The sequence below is a fragment of the Notamacropus eugenii genome, chromosome 2 (assembly GCF_028372415.1).
Source record: "Notamacropus eugenii isolate mMacEug1 chromosome 2, mMacEug1.pri_v2, whole genome shotgun sequence".
In the NCBI taxonomy this organism is placed as follows: domain Eukaryota; kingdom Metazoa; phylum Chordata; class Mammalia; order Diprotodontia; family Macropodidae; genus Notamacropus; species Notamacropus eugenii.
In genome coordinates, this window is record NC_092873.1 from 386,040,473 (window position 1) to 386,061,776 (window position 21,304).

The window sequence follows — 21,304 nt, forward strand, 5'->3', positions numbered from 1 at the left end:
CCACTGGTTTCCACTTTCACTTCATGTATTATACCTTCCCCCTTCCCCTCCCATTAAAACTGAGGGCTGCTTTGCAGCTGGATTTGTATCCCCACTCCTTAGCACAGTATCTGGCATGCAGTAAGTCCTTAATAGATGCTGTAACTATCCAGCCACAGTCACAGGATCATAGGTCTAGAGCTAGAGGGATCTCTGAGGATATCTAATCCAATTTCCTCACTGTACATAAGGAAAAGAAGACCCAGAGAAGTTAAGAGATTGAATCAAGGACACAGGAATCAAGAGTCATGATTTAATCGAATTTATTATTCTCTTTAAACTCCATGTCCAGAGAAATCATGCCATGTCAGTTCTTAAGGGAGGCTACCCATTTCTGAATCTGCCAATATCAGGTCCTAGAATGGCACAATGGTCATTTGTAGAACAGGAGCACAGCAGCCTCTGTTATCTCCCGACTGCTGCTGCCACCAATATGAGTTCCATAGCCACTCCAGTCAAAGGCAGAGAAATCCCCACACTGCCTGGGATTCGCTTCGGGGAAGAATCCTCCTCCACCAATACAGTGCTGCAAAGAAGAAAGACAGCAATGAAAGAACCATGGGATTACTACATTAACTAAGAGAGTCTTACTTAAGGGAAGGAAATACTTGGAATCCCGTTGTCTCATAGATATGTTATGGAACTTACAAAATGATCCTCAGTCTCCTGAGCATGCTAGCTGTCCCCATGCCTGTACTACCCACACCTCTCCTCCTTGATTATATGTAATGATTCCCCTCAATACCTAGTTCAAATGCTACCACTTATGGGAAGACTCTCCCAACAACTCAGACCTTGGTGATTCTTTCAGCTAGTACGAGTTACTCATCTAGCTAATCATTTTAATGACTCTCCCAGACATAGGAGAAAGCCCTTGGATCATGGAATTTCAAAACTTGGTTAAAATCTCGACTCTATTCCTTATTGTCTGGGTGACCTCAGTTAAGTCAATTTCCTCTTTCTGGGCCTCAATTTCCTTCTCTGTAGAATGACTTGTATTAGAGATACTATTTGGTGTTTAAGTTCAGAATACAAATGAAATGAAATGAAAATTTCGTTTTTTAATGAACACCTTATACCATATTAATGTCAAAAGTCACAATATGTTCTAAATCTGTAAACTAAACATTAACGTGTTCTCCCTTGCATTGTTACTATTTTCCCAAGATTATAAGCACTTTTTAAACAAAAACAGCCTATTCTCTTCCTATAGCATATTACCTTGCCAAGAAGCAACAGCAGCAGTTTGAACAAAATTCTGGCATTGGGGTGAGAGGTTCAGGTCCTGTCTCTGGCACTTACCTGATGTGTTAAACTGTTCAGATGATTTATATCAGAATATTCCCAGGTAATACTTTCAGATTTTAAACTCCAGACAGGTATCTGAGTCAGGAAAAGCTATTTTTATACTAAGAATTCCCACAAAGATGAAATCAAAAGTTTGGACAACAAATTTAAAAGACTTTGAACAAAAGTGATACAAAATGGAAATCGGGAGTTAACAATTTTGAGATGAAGTGTTTAGAAAAAATTTCCAGTGAAGCTTCATTTCCATCATCTGCCAAGTTTAAAAGAAAACTTGGCCATAGAAGTATGAAATCTTCAAATCTGATGCATTTGAAAGGAAAATTAAAATTCCTGAAAAATTAGTCTCTTCAATAATTCTCATCCTGTGCCTGGCCACATTAAGCTCACACTTATATTCTGTATGTATACTCTACTGTATATGAATGTATGTATACTCCGATTTTGGTGTGTCCCAAAACCTGGAGCCATGGGTAGTTTACAGATGCCCAGAAAGATATATTGCCAAGTCAGAAGTTATGGTTCTCAATTGTGATTCAGTATGACCAAGGTTTGTGCCCCAGTGTTAGAGCCCACTGAAATCTGGAAGGGGACCTGGCATCTCTTTCCTTCTTCCAAGCGCAGGTGGAGGTGGGTGTCTCAACTTCATGTTTGAAGACTACATTTTGAAATTTTGACATCCTATTACTACTCTGATTGAGAAGGGGGAATTAATTATGTGAAGAAAAGCTAAAAGTCATGGAGTTGGATGGATGAAGATATTTGCCAGGATAGAGGATTTACTTTCTTAGAATGAAACAGTTAGGCGGCAGGTAGGAGGAATCAGAAAATATAGGAGTTGAAAGGGAGCTTAAAGGTTCCAGAATTCTTGTTCCCATTAAATGCTGAAAATATACTCATAGTCCTCCTGATAATCGGTAGACCTGTTGATATACCTTGAGTGATGAGTGTTTCCTACTAAATGATGCAATCCACTGCAGTGGAAGGTACTGGTCCTTTCTTATAGGGACACTGTGTCTAAAAGGCCAAAAATGGACATTTCTGTTAGAAAAGCAGGATAGGGCAGGAAGTTACTTATATGAATGTAGTGAGAGGATGTCTTTGAAAACAACTTAAAGGGCAAGAACACATTGGTATAAAAAGGACTGCAGCGCAATATTTGTCAGCAATTAATCTGAATATGGCTTATTCCAGGAGTTTTGTTTTTATTTCTGGGAAACAAGAGCAAAAAACTATTGTGAATGAGTGAATGATAATTATCCGTTTCATGCTTGATAGAAATGTGGGTTTTGACTTGTTCAGTCATTAAGAAGATACAAATCATTTCACGCTAGGAAGCACATTGCTGTGAAGTAGGATAAACAAGGAATAAAAAACCTAAATAAATGCTAACTTTGAGAACAGGCAGTCAGAAGAAAGGAGTCCAAAGACCACAATAAGTGGGGAAGACATGGAGAAAAAGAGAAATACAACCAAACTGAGAGCTAAAAAAATTGCTTAGAGCCTACACTGCAGATGTAAGGATGGGATGGGGTGAGGGGTGGGGTAGAGTGGGGAACACATTCCTTGCTTCTGGGAACTGATTGGAGAGAAACTCTAATGCTTAGAAGTGATTGGAGGAAAGGTCAATCCATATTGATTGGTAATGAACTATCTGTTCTTGTCTGCCTTGTTCTTTAGCACCATTTGCCGCTTGAGAGAGGGAAAACCTTTTATTTAAAGACTGTCTGATCTAAATTATCCTCTACTGACTTCTCTAGTTGGAGAGGAGATAATTAGCCCAGAAAGCATGATTGCATAGCTCTGTATTTCTATGTTGAATACAGAGGTTTATTGGGTTGAAGGGAATTGCTTGTCACAAAAAGAATGGAATGCTGCTGGTTCACTAAGAGTGCTTCACAGTCTTTCCATAGTCCAGGAGTGGTATAGAAGGGATTTCATGAAACAGGACAGTGGAGAGGTCCCAAAGAGGAGGGGTCCCACCCAGCAGGTAACACAGAGAGCAACCTCTCCCCTGAAGAGATCAAAGGCATCAAAACCTAAGTCCAGAGCTATGAGTTCTCCCAGGAACATGGATTTACTTCTCTACTTACGTCTCACTGCTACCTTTCTGAAGTTTGTACTTCCTCTCCTCTCTCCTACCTGTTCCCCACACACAGACACACACACACACACACACACACACACACACACACATGCACACACACACACACACTTCCTAGCTCTATGATTCTGCATAGGTCTCTGCAACTCTCTCAGTTTCAGTTTCTTCATCAATAAAGAGGGAATGCCACCTACTATACAGGGTCGTCCTGAAGGTTAAATGCGACAATCTGTACAAAGCACTTTGTAAATCTTAAAACATTGTATAAATGTGAGCTTGTACTATTGTTGCAATCATTAATTGCATCGGCTCAAACCTTTTTATCTGTATTTCTCTCTTTGTGTGTTTCTATCTGTTTCACTGTGACTCTCTCTTCAATGGACTGAAAAGAGGAAGAGTTGGTATATGGTATATATAATTTGACCCCATTAGGTTCAGAGATTCCTCAGTGGCTGCTCTCCAAACCCTCTCATGGTCCCATGACTCACAATTTCAGTGTTACATCCAGTGACTCGCACTCCAGCACACAGAGCATTGACTGCTCTTTCATTATTATATACCCGGAACTGGACAAAGCCTCCAACAACTTCATCTGGTAAGACACAAGAGAATTTGGACGATCATTGTGAAAGACAAAAATTCAGAGATCAGTTTCAGAGGAGCAGGCCTGGAATTCCCTCAGTGGTGTACCTTCAAACCCAGACTGTGGCTTAACACTATAATGTTTTAGAACAAGCTAATCTGGGAGCAGGGACTCATGCATTACAACCACAGACACAGACAGATTGGAATAAGAATAGTCAAAGATATCACAAGAGATTCCAAGTGGCCCTCAGTGACATCCACTAACTTGTCTGAGGAATGAAGGAACATGATGATGTTCCTTTTATGGGCATGTCACCATTACAGTGCAAAGCTCACAGGGATGAGGATAGGAGGTAATATTATTTTGGGAAGCTCAGATAAAAAATACTCACTCTGGCTCAATGGAGAGTAATACTTGGCAGTTTTTTCTGCATCCCCAAAGTCATAGATGACGGGCACAGCTGGGCCATTGTCCGTCCAACACTTACCAGTCCCGTACTTCACTGGATACTTCTTCAGGAGACATAAAGCAACATCATGAGGACAGGTGTTGGGGATCCTGTTGAGCCCACTTCCCAGGGATTCTCTTTAGCCATCTGGCTCATGGAACCCACTTTACCTGATAAAGGCCAAACAGGTTCCCTCCCTCATGACTGAAGAAGTGAATGTATGTACGATATCTAAGCAGGGAGCTATTCCGCCATTGCTGCAGGGGAGACTTGTTGGGCACATGCCAGATGGCCAGGTCCTGGGCTTGGATGTCATAGTAACCTGGATTCTAGAGGACGACAAACAACTTAGCCCAATGGTGCCATAAGTAAATTTCACAAAGGTAGACTGAGGCATATTCTCTTTCTGCAAGACAACATTTTATTACAAATAGGGATGCTGGTGGTTGTCCTTCATTCTGAAAGAGGACCAAGGTGACCTCACCATGCTAGAGTAAAGTTACAATATGTCTGACTGTGGTTGATCAGACCAATATGAGCTCAGAATGTTCTACCACAACTCAGGCACAAATACTCCACTTGAATACCAGGGGTGGATTCTCTAAATTTCTGTGTCTCACATTTTCTTTAAAGGTACTTCAATTCCTGCTTTGCTCATACAGCACAGCAACTTCTATGATGAGGGCACACCATACAGGGTGGTCCCATGCCAGAGTATCTCATGTCATACATTCAATTTCAAAGCAACTAAGAGACTTTGAGAGTGTCTTTGTATTACTTCTTTTGACCACCATGTGAACACTTACCCTGGGTGAGTTGTCCATAAATAAGAATAGGGAGGCTACCTGCCAATAGAATGGGTAAATGGATTTTCCTCTGTTGACCAAACTTAACTCATTTTTATAGGGTTACAGTAAAGAAGAGAAAAGATTGGGTGATGAGATAGGGGTGAGGGTAATGTGACTGGTTACATAGCTGAACCATGGCGGGACAATACAATTGGTTAGAAGTTCAGAGTAGGGGCTATCAACAACGCCCTCCTTTCCTCCCGTGACTAAGAAGTATTTTGTTAAGTCAACCTGCAAGTCCCAATGGTAGTAGACCAGAGTTTTTTGGAAAGCAAACCAGACATCCTTGAAGGATAGCTTGGTGTTGTAAAGATTCTATCCGAGACTTTCTGGGTCCACTCACATTTCCCAAGGACAGCAGAATTCCTTGAGGGAAGAACAAAATAGTCATTAGCTGAACTGGATGTCTAAACTCAATTCATCACAGAACAGCTGAACTTCTGCAGTAACTTCAGAAGCAAAGAACTATGATGTCACACAGTAAGAGGATAAAATAAATTAACTGTAAATAGCATCAATAAAAATGGTAATCAATCTCATCTTCTCAATAGCCTTCTGGGAAGACACATTAAGACCAGAACTGAAACTAAAGCTCCTTATTTATTATTAGCCTGTGAGCGTTGGAGTCACACTGATCACATGTGGCAAAGCTTACAAAACACAGAATTTGGAAGATAGTATAGACCTCAACAGTCAACTTGTCTAATGGGTACAGAGAAAAATCAGTATTTAACATACATGCAAGATAGTCTGCAGCTTGGTGACCTTCAATGAAGAGCAACTCACCAATGATCGGGCAGCCCACTCCACTTTTGAATAATTCCAATTGTTAGAAAGCTCTTATTTTTCTGACATCAAGTTTAAAGTGACCATTTTTCAGGTAACACCTGCTGTTCCTGTTTCTAGCTGCTGGAATCAAACCAAACACATCAAATCTCTCTTTACATACATAATTGATTTAGTCCTATCAAGTGAAACTCCTTCCATGAAAAATCAAAGGACCACAAACTCCAGGGGATAAGAACTCAGGGACCTTCTAGAGATAATTCACACTCATTGAAATGAGAAATATTTGACAGTCAGAGAGGATCTATCAGGTACTGTGGGCATACCTTGTAGTCATCACTGGTAGCACCTTCTGCAGATCCAAAGGTGGCATAATTGGCCCAATTCCCATCACCTTCAGGGTAGTCTGCTTTGTTCCCCTGCTGGCTGGACCAACGATCCCCCTGGGTGCACTTCCCTGCCAAGTGATTCTCATGCACACTGGCCACCAGGGTCCAGCCACCTCCTCCAGACCTCATGTCACAAAAGGTCTGGTAGATGTTCCCATTCCCAGTCTGAAGGAAGTATAGGCCATCTGCAGAGGAAAAACCACAAAGGCTCACTCACTGACAATACATGAGTAATCTTAGAGATATGAAAACACCTGAAAACCAGAGGAATCTCTTTCTAGGATTCACCCAGACTTGGTCTTGGGATATTCTTTACTAGAGAAACTCATTTTTTCCTGATTCTGGGAGAATGTTTCTGAGCTGAGGCTGAAGGAGGGCATAGAAACAAGAGTTCCAACTAGAAATCTCTTATTGAAGACTATATTCAGCCTCATGATAGCTCCCATTTGTACGGGATATAAAGCTTTGCAAATAACTTCTCTAAACACTACTCAGTGAGGTCGAGAATGCATATACTGTGATTCTCCTTCTACAGATTTTGAACCTAAGGTTCAGAGAAATTGCTACTTATTATACTCACACAGTTGATTAGTGTCAGTTCAAAGCTCTGAACCGACATTAATTGGTTATAAGTCCAGAATTCTTTCCACTATGTCACACATATTCTCCCTTGCCCACTCCTATAGAAGTCAGCAAAGAATGGACTGAATAACACTAGTGATATGCAGGCCTGAACCAGCACTTCAGGCCTAGTAAATGTGAAGTTCTGCTTTATCTTTTTCCTGCTTTAGAGCTTTTAACACTCACCGTGACAGGCAGAGGCCCATGACGCATAATGACTGACTCTCTAGTTTGTCTTCCTTTTGGGATCACAGACCTTTGAAGCTTCTACTCTCTTAACTTTACTCAGAGGACCCTAACCTGAAAGGCTCTCTCCTGGAATGATACTGTTGGGTGGAGAACAGGGCAGACAAGAACTAGTGCCCCTCTGTAATGGTCATTTAAATGGGGACACTTTTCCCATACGTTACTAGGCCAAGGTGACCTGCTTGGTTCACAGGCAAGCATGAGTCACGTGATACACTGGTGGGAAGAGTCTGCTGAAAGGCTGAAACAGGAAAGCATTCATCAGAGCTGAGAGGAAGTTAGTCAGAGAGCAATCAGAGTTGGGAAGGACACAGGCAAGCAGGCTGCTCCTTGTGAGTGAGAGAAGAGCATTTGGTTTAAGGGAGCTGGTTTGTGGGAAGCCCAACAGAGGGAAGGCTTGGGGATGGTTTACCCTGTGCTTTGTTATTGTGTATAGATTTCTTGGTTACTATGATGGATTTGGCTTTCTGGTGTTTGAATAAATGTTTTGAGTCTGTCCTCTACATGGAGAGTGTGTTGCATTTCTCCATTCAGAATTGTGCCAGCATATCCATGACTGTCTTAGGTGCTGTGAATAGTGCATTGGTGCTGTGCCCTTCGCTCTCCAATTTCGTGGATCTAGAGCAACCAAAGGGCAGCTAGGTGACACAACAGAAAGAGTGCTGGGATTGAATTCAAGAAGATGCCTGGTCTGAGACACTTACTAGCTCTGTGGAGCTGGCCACATCACTTAACCCTCAGTTTCCTCATCTATAAAGTAAGCTGGAGAACAAAATTGGAAATCACTCCAATATCTTTGCCAAGAAAACCCCAAATAAGAACACAAAGTTCTAGATATGACACAAACTACTCAACATCAACAATGAGAATAAGCAAGAAAGAGAGCACAAATGGATAGGTGATTGTGGAAAGAAATAAAATTAAAAAGCAACATGAGGACCAAGCACTTTCTGGCATCACTGGCTTCCCTCTGCTGAAGCTTCTCTAGTGATTGCCTCTCAGAGAAACAAATGGTTGTCGTAGTTTCACTGAGACAGGCTAAAATATAGCTCAGGTTGCACTATTGAGGAGCCATTCACCCAGAGACCACCCTGACCTGTATTCACTCACCATCGGACTTTGGACATCTTTCTTTGATTTCCTTGCAGCTTCGAGGGATGAATCCGGGGGAAGAAGCACAGGTCTTGTCTAAGGTCAGAGGGAGACCTGAGTCTCAAAAACATGCAGAGAATGCTTTTAGTTTCTTGTTACAAATTGTGCAAGTTCCCACCACACTAGAAGGTACAGGTTTCATTTGTACTTCTTGAAGAGGTCAGGGATCACCCTCATTTCTAACTCATTTAGTATGGCATCCAGCGCCATGAAGCCTTAAGAAATGTCAGGTAGTGAGAAAAGCCAAATTCTTCTCCTACAACATAGGTCACATACAAGACTGGGCATACTTTTGGACTTGTACCTCAACTTCCTCCCACCCCATCTTTTCCCAGGACTCAAAAATTATCTGTCTCAAATCTAATATAGGCAATGAGGACTGTGCTGTTAAGAAACCCCTGCCATCACAATCAGGACAGTTCCAGGTCCTTGCCTCTCTAATGATTTCAATAAACCCACCTTGGAGGAAGGAGGAAAATTTACAAGCAGAAAATTTAACTTACCAGCACTGCCCTCCTTGGTCACCAACATCAGGAACAGCGTTGTACAAAGCCAGATCATTTTCTTTCTAAATAAAAATATTTATCACTACAAAGAGAGGCCATAGACCATTATCTCCCATGTCCCAAACTACTTCTTAGGCTCTGACTCTAGACTAGCAAGTCCTGAGCATGTATGGCCCTTGGTCTCCCATACAGGTCCATACAACAGGTGTGCTGATAAATGCTTAACAACGAGTTCTCAGGGAATACATGTTTGTGTGTCTATATGTGTATGTATGAATACACATACTGAAAACTATGTCTAGAATACATAATATAATGTTCATATTACATATGCCACACATACATTTAAGTTTAGTCTGCCTTATTCACTTTTTCTCTAACACTTTTACAAGTCTACACAATCAACAAAACAATAGATTTTTGGTGTTTGCAGATTTCCAAGGAATAAATGCACAGACTGAAGATTTACCAACTGGAAGTTACTGTAAGTGTCTAGAGCATCTCCCTGTCTGGACCCTCTGCCTCAGACTCTCTTTCACCCTGGAGCTAAGCCAGACCTGAACCCTAGGCCTTCACCATCTGTGTCCTTCCAGTACCTGAGCCCAGATACTTCCTCCCTTCTTAGCTAGTTCCCTTCTTACAGTTTCAGAGAGAGAAGTGTTTTCTGCTTTTCCCTCTTCTGAGTGAGATTTAGCCTTTGTTGGCTGTGGAAAAACTAAGCCTTTTTATAGAGCTCTGCCCCAAAGTGTGCTGCTGCCTCACCCCTTGGAACCTTGTCAATGAAGAGAGTTGACTCTGGGCTTCCAGAAATACCTCTGTCCAACATGGCTAGTTGCCTTTGGCAGGCATCTGTCCCAAAGTTCCAATCAAATAGAATTAGAATGATATTGTGGGGAAGCCAAAAACTGTCTGCCCATGGGGTTTTGTTTCATGTTAAGTAGCATATGATAGGTAGAGGACGCAGTAGGTAAAGACAGAAACTTCAAAGGATTTTCATAGGATCAAACCTATTAGAACTCAGGATGCAGCAGAATGAAGTCTTTATCAAAGAAACTTTTAAATTGTCTCTGAGTTTCTTGATTTCCTTTCAGTTATGGCTACACTTATTTTCTTTGTTTAAAAACTCTTTCATTTCACATAATCAAAATTATCCATTTTACTTTCATGATCCACTCTATCTCTTGGTTGGTCATTAACTCTTCCCTTATTTTCCACGGATCTAACAGGTATATTTTTTGTGTGCTCTCCTAATTAACTTATGATATGACCTGTTATGTTTGAATAATTGATCCATTTTGAGAAATTGCATATTAAAGACATATGTAATTTTGGTATGTAATGTGAGACGCTGCTCTGTTCTAGTTTTTGCCAAAGTACTTTCCAGTTTTCACAGCAATTTTTGACAATACTAAGATTTTGCCCCTTCCCCCAACTTGAATCTTTGGGTTTCTCAAGCACTAGATGACTATGAATATTTACTCCTGTATATTGCATACCTAACTGTTTTGATGATCATCGCTTTGTAATGTAATTTGAAATCTTGTCCTGCTGGGCTCCCTTCCTTCACATTTTTTCTTCCTTGATTCCCTTCAATCAATATTCTTGACTTTTTGTTCTTCCAAGTGAATTTTATTTTTATTGCTAGCTCCATAAAAAATTATTTTGTGGAAAGGAACCCATGAAGTGCTATTCATAATCAACACTGCTCCTTCAGTGGCAGAGAAGCCCACCTGGACCCCTGCAGCACATGTCAAGCCACCACTGGGATCCTAATGGAAGTGCCCTGAACACTGAGGAAAGGTAAAAGGGACAATCTCAAGGACGGACCCCTCTGCTACCTTGAGCAACTGAACCTAAGGGATTCAGACACAGAGTCACCCATCCTTGCATATCTTTTTCTCTAGTAACATTTGTGATTGTTTAACAGTGGTGGGATTTATAGTTGGATGGTGTCTAAAATGCTGTATTGAAAATAATGGCTAAAAGGTTGTTTAAAGGATTCAAACAAGGTCTGGAAGATATACTAATTTTAGTGGTTTACAGTCTCGTTGGTGTTAAGTACAGGTGATGTAGTAGATAGAGTGCTGGTCCTGGAATCCTGAAGACTCATCTTCCTGAGTTCCAATCTGGCCTCAGACATCTATTAGCTTTGTAGCCTTAGGCAAGACACTTAAACTGTTTGCCTAAGTTTCCTCTTCTTCAAAAAGAGCTGGAGAAGGAAATGGCAAACTACTTTTGGATCTTTGCCAAGAAAACCCTGAATGGGGGTTCATGAAGTCTTGGATGTGAATGAAAACTGACATAATAACAATAATACTTTTGGTTATTACAGAAAATTAGGATTTTATATTGGTCTTTTAAACTAATAAATATGAAACTCTGTGTGGGAATAATTATACTCTTGATCCTTTTCTTTGAAAGCTTAAATTCCTAGAATTAAATATGTAAATTCATATTTCCCTCCAATTATGCTGATCATAATATCACTCTTAGGAAGGTTCTGTGCACTTAGATTGCACCCAATTCATTTAGAACTATTTCTTGAGGTCAATTGCACAGGGTCATTTTCTTGTTTTCTATTTGCTCACAAGTTACATAATATTACTCTGAATAAGGCCAATTCCAAAGCTTGGGGTCTAAAAGTTTCCCAACATTGTGGAACTGAATGAACTCACTTCAGATGGCTATTATATTATCATAAACCCAATTTTAACTGCAATGAAGTTAATAATACTTGAACCTTCCATCCGTTTCCTCTTCCAAAGCTCTTACCTCTGTTAAATTGAGGCACAGATGGAGGGAAAGATAATAAAAATAATATATAATGAATAAATAATGCATAAAGATAACAAAGGCAGTTCTTTCAACAAGTTTCCTGGCAAAATTAGTTCCCACCCTGATAATTCAAACAATTCCTCTATGGCACCTCTTGCTTTATTCAGATCATGGCAGGAGCCCATTCTCATCCTAGTGGCTCCAGCCATAAATAAGTGGACCTTTGCTCTTGAATGCCTCTCGGGGTACTATATCTAGATGTAATTCTTCCTGTAGGACCTGGTTAACAAATGTGGAACTCATCAGAGAGGAGCTCAAATTATCTACTCTTGTGTTGAGACATATCTTTTAGATATTATTTTGGGGGATATGGGGACTGGAAGGGGCATTGTGAATTCTTATGATATTGAGACCTTGAGTAAAGAATTAAATGCCCTACAAACAGATTTTACATGCCTGCAACAAAATAAGTATCATAATACGGTGTTGGAAATGAAGTATTCTGCTAACATTATTTGAATTACACCAAAAAATAGAATTTGACTAAATGAAATAGCTTAAAAATATTACTAGCCAAAGTAGCTTGACCTTGTCTTGCATAATGCATGAGTAAAGGACCATTCAGAAACGTGATAAGATAGAATTTCACTCTCAATTGACCAGCTGTAGCTGTCTGGAATCCAGGTCTCCAACATTCTGGCATTCCTAAACTGGGATAGAAACACAATTCAGAAAAAATCCAAAACCAGGAATATTTGGACTTTACGTGTTGAAAGGGCTGCTAACCACAACTTAATACCAACTATTCTGATTTTAGGGTGCAAATTCCATGTTTTGGCAATTCATGTTAACAAAACTAGATGGGTTCCAAATGTCTTAGGAGATGGAGTGGAAGACATACTGCTAGACTCTTCTGAAAGTGACTGATATCCGCAAGGCTTTATGTGTCCTCAAAACCAGTCTCTGGTGGAATTATGTTTTTTAGATTTCTTTCAATTTCTATTTTACCCTTGACTTCTAGAAGTCTTACTTGATAATTTCTTGACAGGTGATGTCGAGACTCTTTCTTTTATCATGGCTTTCAAGCAATCCAATAATTTTTAAATTTTCTCTCCTGGATCTACTAGACCAATTTCTATTTTTCTTGGAGGCTTTGGATGTAGAAGCTTTGACATTGTTCTCTTTTTCTGATTTTGTGCTTTGATCTTCACTTTCAAAATAGTAACTTTCCACAGTCAAAGTGGGTGGTTTCTTGATTGTTTGCTCACATTCCCAGTCTATTACAGGACTTTTCAATCTTTGTTAAAGTAGGTTGTATTTCCATGTTGGAGAGTGCACCGTTCCAAATTTTCAGGGATTTTGTGCAGCTGTTTTCATAGATACTTCTAGGAACCCATAAATTCTCATAAGTTCTTTCAAGGTGGTATGACCTAATGAGAGGTATTTACTACTCTTTTGGCCTGTGTTCTGGTCTGTGATTGACTACAGGCACACTTTTCTGCTCTGGAATTCTGAGGAGCGTCCCCCCTCCACTGTGGCTACAAGCTCTGCTGTGCTAGTACTCCTCCTCTCACTGGGACTGCCACCCAGGACTGCAAACTGCATCCAAAGTAATAGAGTCCTGCCTTAATGCTAGCAAAAGACCCCTCTTTTCATCTTATGGCCAGTTGTTCCATCCCCCTTACCATCTCTGGGCTGGGAACTCTGGAGACAGTCACTAGCCAATTCTGTCATTCCCAAAACCTGTTCCTGGTTTGCTCTGTCCAGGGCTATGCTGGCACATCTTGTTCTGGACTGCACCCCACTCTCACTCAAGTGCAACAGACCTTTTCTGCTGACCTTCTAAATTATCATTGGCATCTGTGGGCTAAAAGGTCTAGAAATCATCACTGCTGCCAGTGATTGAGCCAAGTCAGCACTGGTGTGCCTGTGCTGGACTGTGCGCCTCTCTCACCCTGTTGCAACACACATTTCCTGCCAACCTTCCAAGTTGCCTTGGGCTGGAAATTTGTTTCACTCCATCATTCTCTGAGTTCTCCTGCTCTAGAATTTCGTAGAGTCATTTCAAAGACATTTGGAGGTTTTGGGGACAGAGCTCAGGCAAGTCTCTACCTTTACTCCACCATCTTGGCTATGCCCCCTCCATCATTTTCTTGTTGCTCATTTATGCCTGCATTGCTAAGTGTGGAATTTAACCCACAGGTTCAAGGCAATAATCCACTGCTTATAACACAGTGCCTGACACATAGTAAATGCTTAGTAAATGTTCATTGATTGATCTTTGAAAGCCCCTTATCTACTTTTTAAAAATTTAAGCTACTTTGTAGGTTCATAGAGCCATAGATTTAGAGATGGAAGGGATCTTTGGATTCGTCTATTCCAATCCCATCATCTTACAAATGATGAAACTAAGGCACAAAAACATAAAGTAACTTGCCCAGAGGATACACAGGGAGTAAATGGAAGACCAAGGACTTGAACCCACTGCCTCTGACTCAAAATTCAGCAGTCTTTCCATTCTACCATGCACTCTCCTTTTTTTTAAAGAGATAGCATACTATATGGAAGAGAAAGCTAGCATAAGACTCCGGAAGATCTAGGTATAAGTCCTGCTTTGATAGATGTTAGTGGTGTAAGCTCAGTTTCATGAGGACAGTCTCGGCAGGTAAAAGTGAGGACCTCTAAATCTTAGAGTTCTCATGAGGCCCCCCAGGGAACAGCTGGGGATTGAGGCGAGAAACACAAGCTATCTTGTGTATTTCCACCTCTTCTCAGTGGAAACTTGCTGGGGAGAGTATTCCACCCTTGAGATTGGCCTGTGGTCTGAGCACACCTGTTGTTGACTAGCTAGGGGCTGAGAGCAGGCACGGTATTCACGTGCAAACTATGTGGCTGGGAGAGCTTTAAGTAGGGACAGGAAAGCCTGAGGTGTTTCTTTGCACTGAGGGGCCCTTAGAGGGAGGAGGGGCCCTCCCCTCCTCTGCTCCATCCTCTTGCTGTACGATCCTTGCCCCTTGGGAGGAGAAGGATTCCTCTCTCCTGAGGAAGAATTCACCCTGCATATGTAACTAAGACCCTGAATAAAGCCTAATCCTTGTTCCACTCTGGAAAGTCTCTTCTCTCAATACGTTTATACGGTTGGCCTCCGAACACCTGCGAAAGGTGAGTAGACTCGGGTAGTCCATCGACCTCTCGGCCGAACAGATAGACATTGGCTAGCATATGAGAGAAGTCACTGAACCTCTCGGTACCTTGTCAGCCTTACAAAACTATAAGTTGAAGAGAAAATGCCTTAAGTGAAGGAGCTTCCTCACCTGGAGTTCTTCATATCAATGTTTAGTTGAAAAACATACTATCCTTATTTTGTTTTTATTGAGTTATTTTCATTCATGTCTGACCCTTCATGACCCTGTTTATGATTTTCTTGACAAAGATATGGCAGAGGTTTGCCATTCCTTCTCTAGCTGATTTCACACATGATGAAACTGAGGCCAATAGGGTTAAGTGATTTTCCCAGGGTCACACAGCTGGTAAATGTCTGAAGCTAGATTTGAAAACTTGAAAAGATTCGCAGTTTATCCACTGCACCACCTAGCTGCCCATAATATACTTCATAAACTCATTTAAATAGTCACAAATAAATATATACCACATTTTAAATGTTGAGGATCCTAGAGAGGATATTTTAGAGCAACTATGCAAGTTAATCAACCAGATGAAAATATTCCCATTGTTTTGGGCTTCTGAAATCAAATTGTCCCACGAGACTGCTAGGTCATAAAAATTAGGAGGCAGAAATTATCTCAAGTTATCAAGATCACATGCATGAGCTGGAATGCATACATGTAAGGCTGAATACAAATATGCAGGCAGGCCATGCAAGAGACTATGAAATTCCCCCTAAATCTCCCCAATTTTTGATCTTCATTGTCACAAGAGTAACTTTCCACAGTCAAAGTGAGTGATCAAACCATTCTGGATTGTTCTCTTTAGCAAGTATTCTTCCCCAACTGACATAATATTGATATGAGTTCTATTTCTTATCCTGAAGAAATTGTTTTCGAGAACACCCCTGAGTCTCCTGTACAAGCAATCCTTCAGGTTATCAGTAAGGTAAAGCTTCTTTTTTTCTGCTTTACAGCTCTGTGCATCAGCACAAATCATTTTCCCTCATAGTCATACAAAAAAACTGAACCCTTCAAGGAGAAGGGGAAACATGATTTCAAGATAGGGTTCAGGTTCATAAGGATGGGAGTATTCTAATCAATTTCCCTGTAATTCTTTATGTATATTTTTATATATGGCATGATGAAAGCTATTTCCTCTAATCTATTTTAATGAAGAAACATATGTTTGCAAATGACTAAGTGTATGTTAATTTCTATGAAACCTTTGGCAAAAGTCTTGTTTCAAGTGCATGGCTGTGGACAAGGTGCCTATCACCACCTGGTGGCAATGTCTTACCTAGAGGAAGAATAAACAAGAAGAACTGATAAATCTTTCAAATCTTGATCTCTCTCTCTCTCTCTCTCTCTCTCTCTCTTTCTCTCTCTCTCTCTCTCTCTCTCTCTCTCTTTCTCTCTCTCTCTCTCTCTCTTTCTCTCTCTCTCTCTCTCTCTCTCTCTCTCTCTCTCTCTCTCTCTCTCACACACACACACACACACACACACACACACACACACGCACTCTCTTACAAAGATGACAACACCTCCCTCCCCACTGCATATGCATTCAGGTTTTTATATTCTAGGTTGTTGTTGTTGCTTACTCTGTCCAACTCTTCATGACTTCTTTTAGGAATTTTTTAGCAGAGATACTGGACTGGTTTCCCATTTCCTTCCCCATCTCATTTCACAAATGAAGAAACTGAGTCAAACAGGGTTAAGTGACTGGCCCAGGGTCACACAGCTAGTGTATGAGGCCAGATTTGAACTTAGTTTTCCTGACTCCAAGTACCTAAATCTCCACTGAATGACCCAGTTGCCATTTATATTCTATGTAAATGTGCATTTGCAGTGCTTGTCTTGTTACCAGGTCACTCATTTAGACATGTGTATTCACTTTAGTGGACTACACTTTATATTATAAGGGTTTTTCTTTTTCTTAAGGGGGCAAGAGGAAATTAGTAATAGGAAAGCCAAAAAAAAAAAGAGCACCATTGAAACACTGCATTCTTTTTAATACAGAAAAAATGTGGAAGCAAGTTCATGAGGAAGCATAGAAAAGAAAGACAATTTTGAAAGCAAAGTGTGGATTTTAGTTTTCATCAAAAATCAAGTGATATAAAACACAGTTTATGTACAATTCTCTTTTTGTGTTCTGCTCTGTAAATGATAAGGTTCTTCTTTGGTTTAAGTTCACAATACAGAGGTTAATTTTTAAAAAGAAAATACAAGTCAAGAATAAGAAGAGTGAAAGTTCTTTAATAACACAGTCACTACTAGGGATATGGCTCAATTAGTACTCTGTAAATTATCTGACCTATTGAACCACTGAAAAATATGAACTACAATACTGGGTCAAGAGAAAATACTATGGAACCAATCTACAATTCTTCCACTGGAAGAAGAATTGATCACAAAAATAGAAGCCTTACTGAGCCAAGAGAGTCTGAGAAGAGGACACTGTATCCACTGAGACATCTAGCTGCCCATCATTTCATTTACAGGTACTGCCAAAGATGGTTATTCTATAAAAAAGGAAAAGATAGCTCATTTGTGAGTAACACACAGACTAATTCCTGAGTTGTACACTACCTGTGCATCAGAGAATGGGTAGAAGCCATTACCACTTGTGGGTAAGGCAAGGACTAGATATCCCAGATTGCACAGCGCTTACTCATGATTAAGACAAGATTAACTATCTCACTACAGACAGATCTAATAGACCCAAGAGAATAATTTTCTCAAAAAAGGAACTTTGTCTTCCTATAGAAGTCTCAGGAGACCTGTGAGCTCACCATAAAACAGAGTAGAGTGATTAGGCATTTGACAGAGACAAGGTGAATTGTTTCATGGACATGTTAGAGGACTTGTGGTTGAATAGCTGCAGGCTCTGAGGAAAAGAAAGCTAAGAATCTTGTATCAAGATGATTACAAAAGCTAAGTGATGCTAATGGTGCTGACCTAATAACTGAGATTATATTTATTGTATTTGGTGATACCTTTCAACACAAAGGAGAATCACCATCCAAATTTGTGTTAGAGATAAGTAGCCAGCTATTGAGATACATAAGAGGAAGAGGAGTACCCCAAAAGACCAGTCATGACCTGACTGACTCACATAATAGAAGGACTGTAGAGTAGGTTTGATGTAAGGGTCTACCAAAAGACTATTATAGCAATGAAACAGTCATGGACTTAGGATAAGTTGATAGATCTCCTGAAAGTATTCAGACTTTGGGTGTGGGTGCATGAGATAGCTTTCCTCATAAAAACTCAACTCTAAATACCTCAGAAAATGTTTCTCATATGTGGACCATGGAAACCAAACAGGTCTTATAAAAATCTGGAGATCCCAACAGACTAATGCAGGAACACCACCATCAAAATAAAATCAGAAAGGCAGGATTACATTATGGCACAATTAGATTTATATTGATATAAATATCTATTTATATTGATAGTTTAAATAATTTAATTAATTTTTATTAACAGGAGAATTCCAGTATGTATTCACTTGAGTTAAATGGTGGAAATGCCCATGGAAACATAGAGGCAAACAGACAGCTTGTGCTTTTCCACTATTAATTCTGATCAGACAGATAAGGCTTGCACCTTTTTAGTTTAATGAACTCATGACCTGTGGCAGTGATCTTGAGTCATTCTCCTTCTGTGGCCTTAATGTGAGACCCTCCCACCAATTTGGGGTCATCAAAAAGAAACTCCTCTAACCAGATCTTCACCCCAACTTAGAATATCAAACTTCTCCAGCACATACAGTTCTGATTAGGATTGCCTCCTCCTACATCTTACGACAAACGTCTGTTCTGAACCAAATTCTTTCTTAGGGCCTACACTCTTGCCACCTGAACCCCAACTTTCAGCATGTTATCTCCCCAGCACTTCAGGTCAGTATGAGTTTCTTGTATCTGAGGACAAACCTTTGTCTGTTTATACTGCCATAGTGTACATGTATACTTTCTTGCCTCCTTGCTGTATCACATAACAATGCAGCTCGTGATTTTTTTTGTATAGCATCTTATTCCTGAGTACCATTTTTCTAGAAATACCAAATCCAGGTATTTGTTTAACCTGAGTTCTAAAGCTAAATAAAACAATTGTTGATGACAAGATGAGATTCAGTTTCTAGAAAACAGGAAAGAGAATTAGTGGTTTGGGGTCAAGTACATGAGAAAGAATGAATATAGTATTTGCAATAACTCTGCCAGTGTTTGGAGACCAATTAGTATAGCATAAGAGATGCTACTTAATTAAGCTAGTTCTTCCTTTTTATATAACAGGGAGCATTGTATGCTGCAAAAAAAAAAAAAAAACAGGAACCCTCACATGTAAGAAATATCTATAGCAGTTCTTCTGTAGTGGCCCAGAATTGGAAATTAAGATTTCCATCAATTGGGGAATGATTGAACCAGTTGTGGTATATGAATGTGATGGAATACTATTGCTCCATAAGAAATGATGAGCAGGCTGATTTCAGAAAATCCTGAAAAGACGTACATGAAATGATGCTGAGTGAAGTGAGCAGAACCAGGAGAACACGGTACACAGTAGCAGCAACATTGTTAGATGTTAGATGTCTAACTCTGATAGACTTGCTTCTTAGCGATGCCAGAATTTAAGACAACTCCAACAAACTCACTATAGAAAATGCTATCCACACCCAGAAACTGAACTATGAAGTCTGAATGCACATGAAAGCATACAGTTTGCTCCCTTTTTGTTTGTTGGTTTCTCCTTTCTTGTGTTTCTTCCCATGGCTTCTAAATCTTCTTCACAACATGGTTAATGTGAAAATATGTTTAATATGAATGTATATGTAAAGCCTCTAACAGAGTGCACACCATCTTGAGTGGGGAAAAGGCAGGGAGGGGAGAAAACTGGGAACTCAAAATCTTATAGAAGTGAATGTTGAAAACTAAAAATAAAACAAATTTGAAGAAAGAAAAAATGGTGACCTTCAGGATCCTTGTGAGTTGGAAAGAAAGTGTGTTGCCTCTTGCTCAGAGAAAAGATATTCCTCTGCATTAGAAAACTGTCTGCATCACACCTAACTCAAAGATTACGGAAAGATAGTAACAACAATGTAAACAAAAGAGTAGTGCTCTTGCAGTGGATTTTATTACTGTTTCCCTTGTAAGAAAAACACTCAGTCTGTAAGGTTTGTGATCCCGTAACCTTTGACATGAGTCTGCTAAATCTCTTCTTCAAAATAAGGTACAGAAACTCTTGCACTGACTCCTCCCAAGACCCCTGTTTAAGTTTTCTGCACTTTCAAAGACTGTAATCCCCTCTCTGCAGGAATCTGTTACCATCTGTCTACCACCAAAATAAGGTAGGCTGGGAAAGGGGTGTTGCAATCCCTTCAACCAGAAGGTTGGGTAAGAACAAGCCTTTCAAAGAATCCCCTGACCCTGATCCTTATGAGATAGCCTGGGACTCACAGGAGGCTGACAATGCTCTCTCTGGGTCCATTCCAAGGCTTCTCATGACTACCTGAAGAACAGAAAGATGCTGATGATTCCTCTGAAGAACAGGAGGAAGTTAGCTATCTAACTCACCCTGAGCTGTAGACTCAGCTTAATAATCTAATGGAGAAGTTGGAAAAATTTTCTCTGGGGTTACATAGGTTGTACCTCACTAGATATGGCTGCAAACTACAACCTGAAAATGTGTTTACAATTTTTTCTTGCCCAAGATGTATTGTAATATGGGTTTAGATTTTATTTTTCAGAAAGTATTTCTGGATTTTTCCAAAGTTTCATCCAGGAGTTGGGGATGCTGGGAAACATTCTGGAAGAGTTGTCCAAAACAAAAGAGAAACCTGTCTCTTTTTTTGTTTTAAATAAATAGTTTTGTTCACTAGAATAAAACAATAAATAGGTTTATAATTTATTAAGGAATTAATTTGTTCATTTAAAATCAGAAAATAAAGGCACATTTCAATTTTTCCAAGGACAGATTGACACACCAGCATCCCCTGGACCTTGGGAGTTGGGGATCATAAATGCCAGAATCCAGGGCAAAAGAATGACTTCTAGAAAATTCACAGGAATCCTGAATGATACCTTGATCCACTTTTGCTTTTTTGTCCCTATTGCTATGATGTTTTGAAAAGTCAAAAATAAAGAACTAAAGATTGAAGGCTAATATTGCTACTGTTCTCGAACTAGGGAGATGATTTATTCAAAAGGCAATGCTGTACTTGAAATATAAAGAATGGTAAAATTGTACCAAGGTTTTCTAGACCAAGATACTGGTAATAGATAGATAGATAGATAGATAGATAGATAGATAGATAGATAGATAGATAGATACAT

At 39.9% G+C, this 21,304-nt stretch overlaps 1 protein-coding gene across 5 annotated transcripts; it reads right to left on the reverse strand.

Moving 5' to 3' along the window:
* Positions 1–285: 285 nt before the first annotated feature.
* On the reverse strand, positions 286–18,329 carry LOC140524085 (intelectin-1-like). Of its 5 annotated transcripts, none has more exons than XM_072638587.1 (10): positions 18,257–18,329; positions 17,402–17,494; positions 16,196–16,269; positions 9,028–9,092; positions 8,483–8,578; positions 6,443–6,690; positions 4,653–4,811; positions 4,426–4,546; positions 3,937–4,040; positions 286–565 (listed from the first exon to the last, which is right to left on the reverse strand). In XM_072638587.1, the coding sequence occupies exons 3-10, from the start codon at positions 16,222–16,224 to the stop codon at positions 413–415; spliced, it is 975 nt and encodes a 324-aa protein (XP_072494688.1). In that variant the 5' UTR covers positions 16,225–16,269; positions 17,402–17,494; positions 18,257–18,329; the 3' UTR covers positions 286–412. The 5 variants fall into 5 exon arrangements, with proteins under 5 accessions (XP_072494688.1, XP_072494687.1, XP_072494690.1 ...); XM_072638586.1 differs by having other exon boundaries at positions 8,483–8,584; XM_072638589.1 differs by lacking the exons at positions 16,196–16,269; positions 17,402–17,494 and having other exon boundaries at positions 8,483–8,584; positions 18,257–18,324.
* Positions 18,330–21,304: the final 2,975 nt, after the last annotated feature.

Coding starts and splice junctions, on each gene's coding strand:
- LOC140524085 (XM_072638586.1), bottom strand. CDS start 16,224: ATGCACTTGAAACAAGACTTTTGCCAAAG. Junction 9,093..16,195: donor AAACAAGACTTTTGCCAAAG/GTTTCATAGAAA, acceptor ATTTTTATTTAG/AAAGAAAATGATCTGGCTTT. Junction 4,812..6,442: donor CTACCAGTGATGACTACAAG/GTATGCCCACAG, acceptor GTCGTCCTCTAG/AATCCAGGTTACTATGACAT.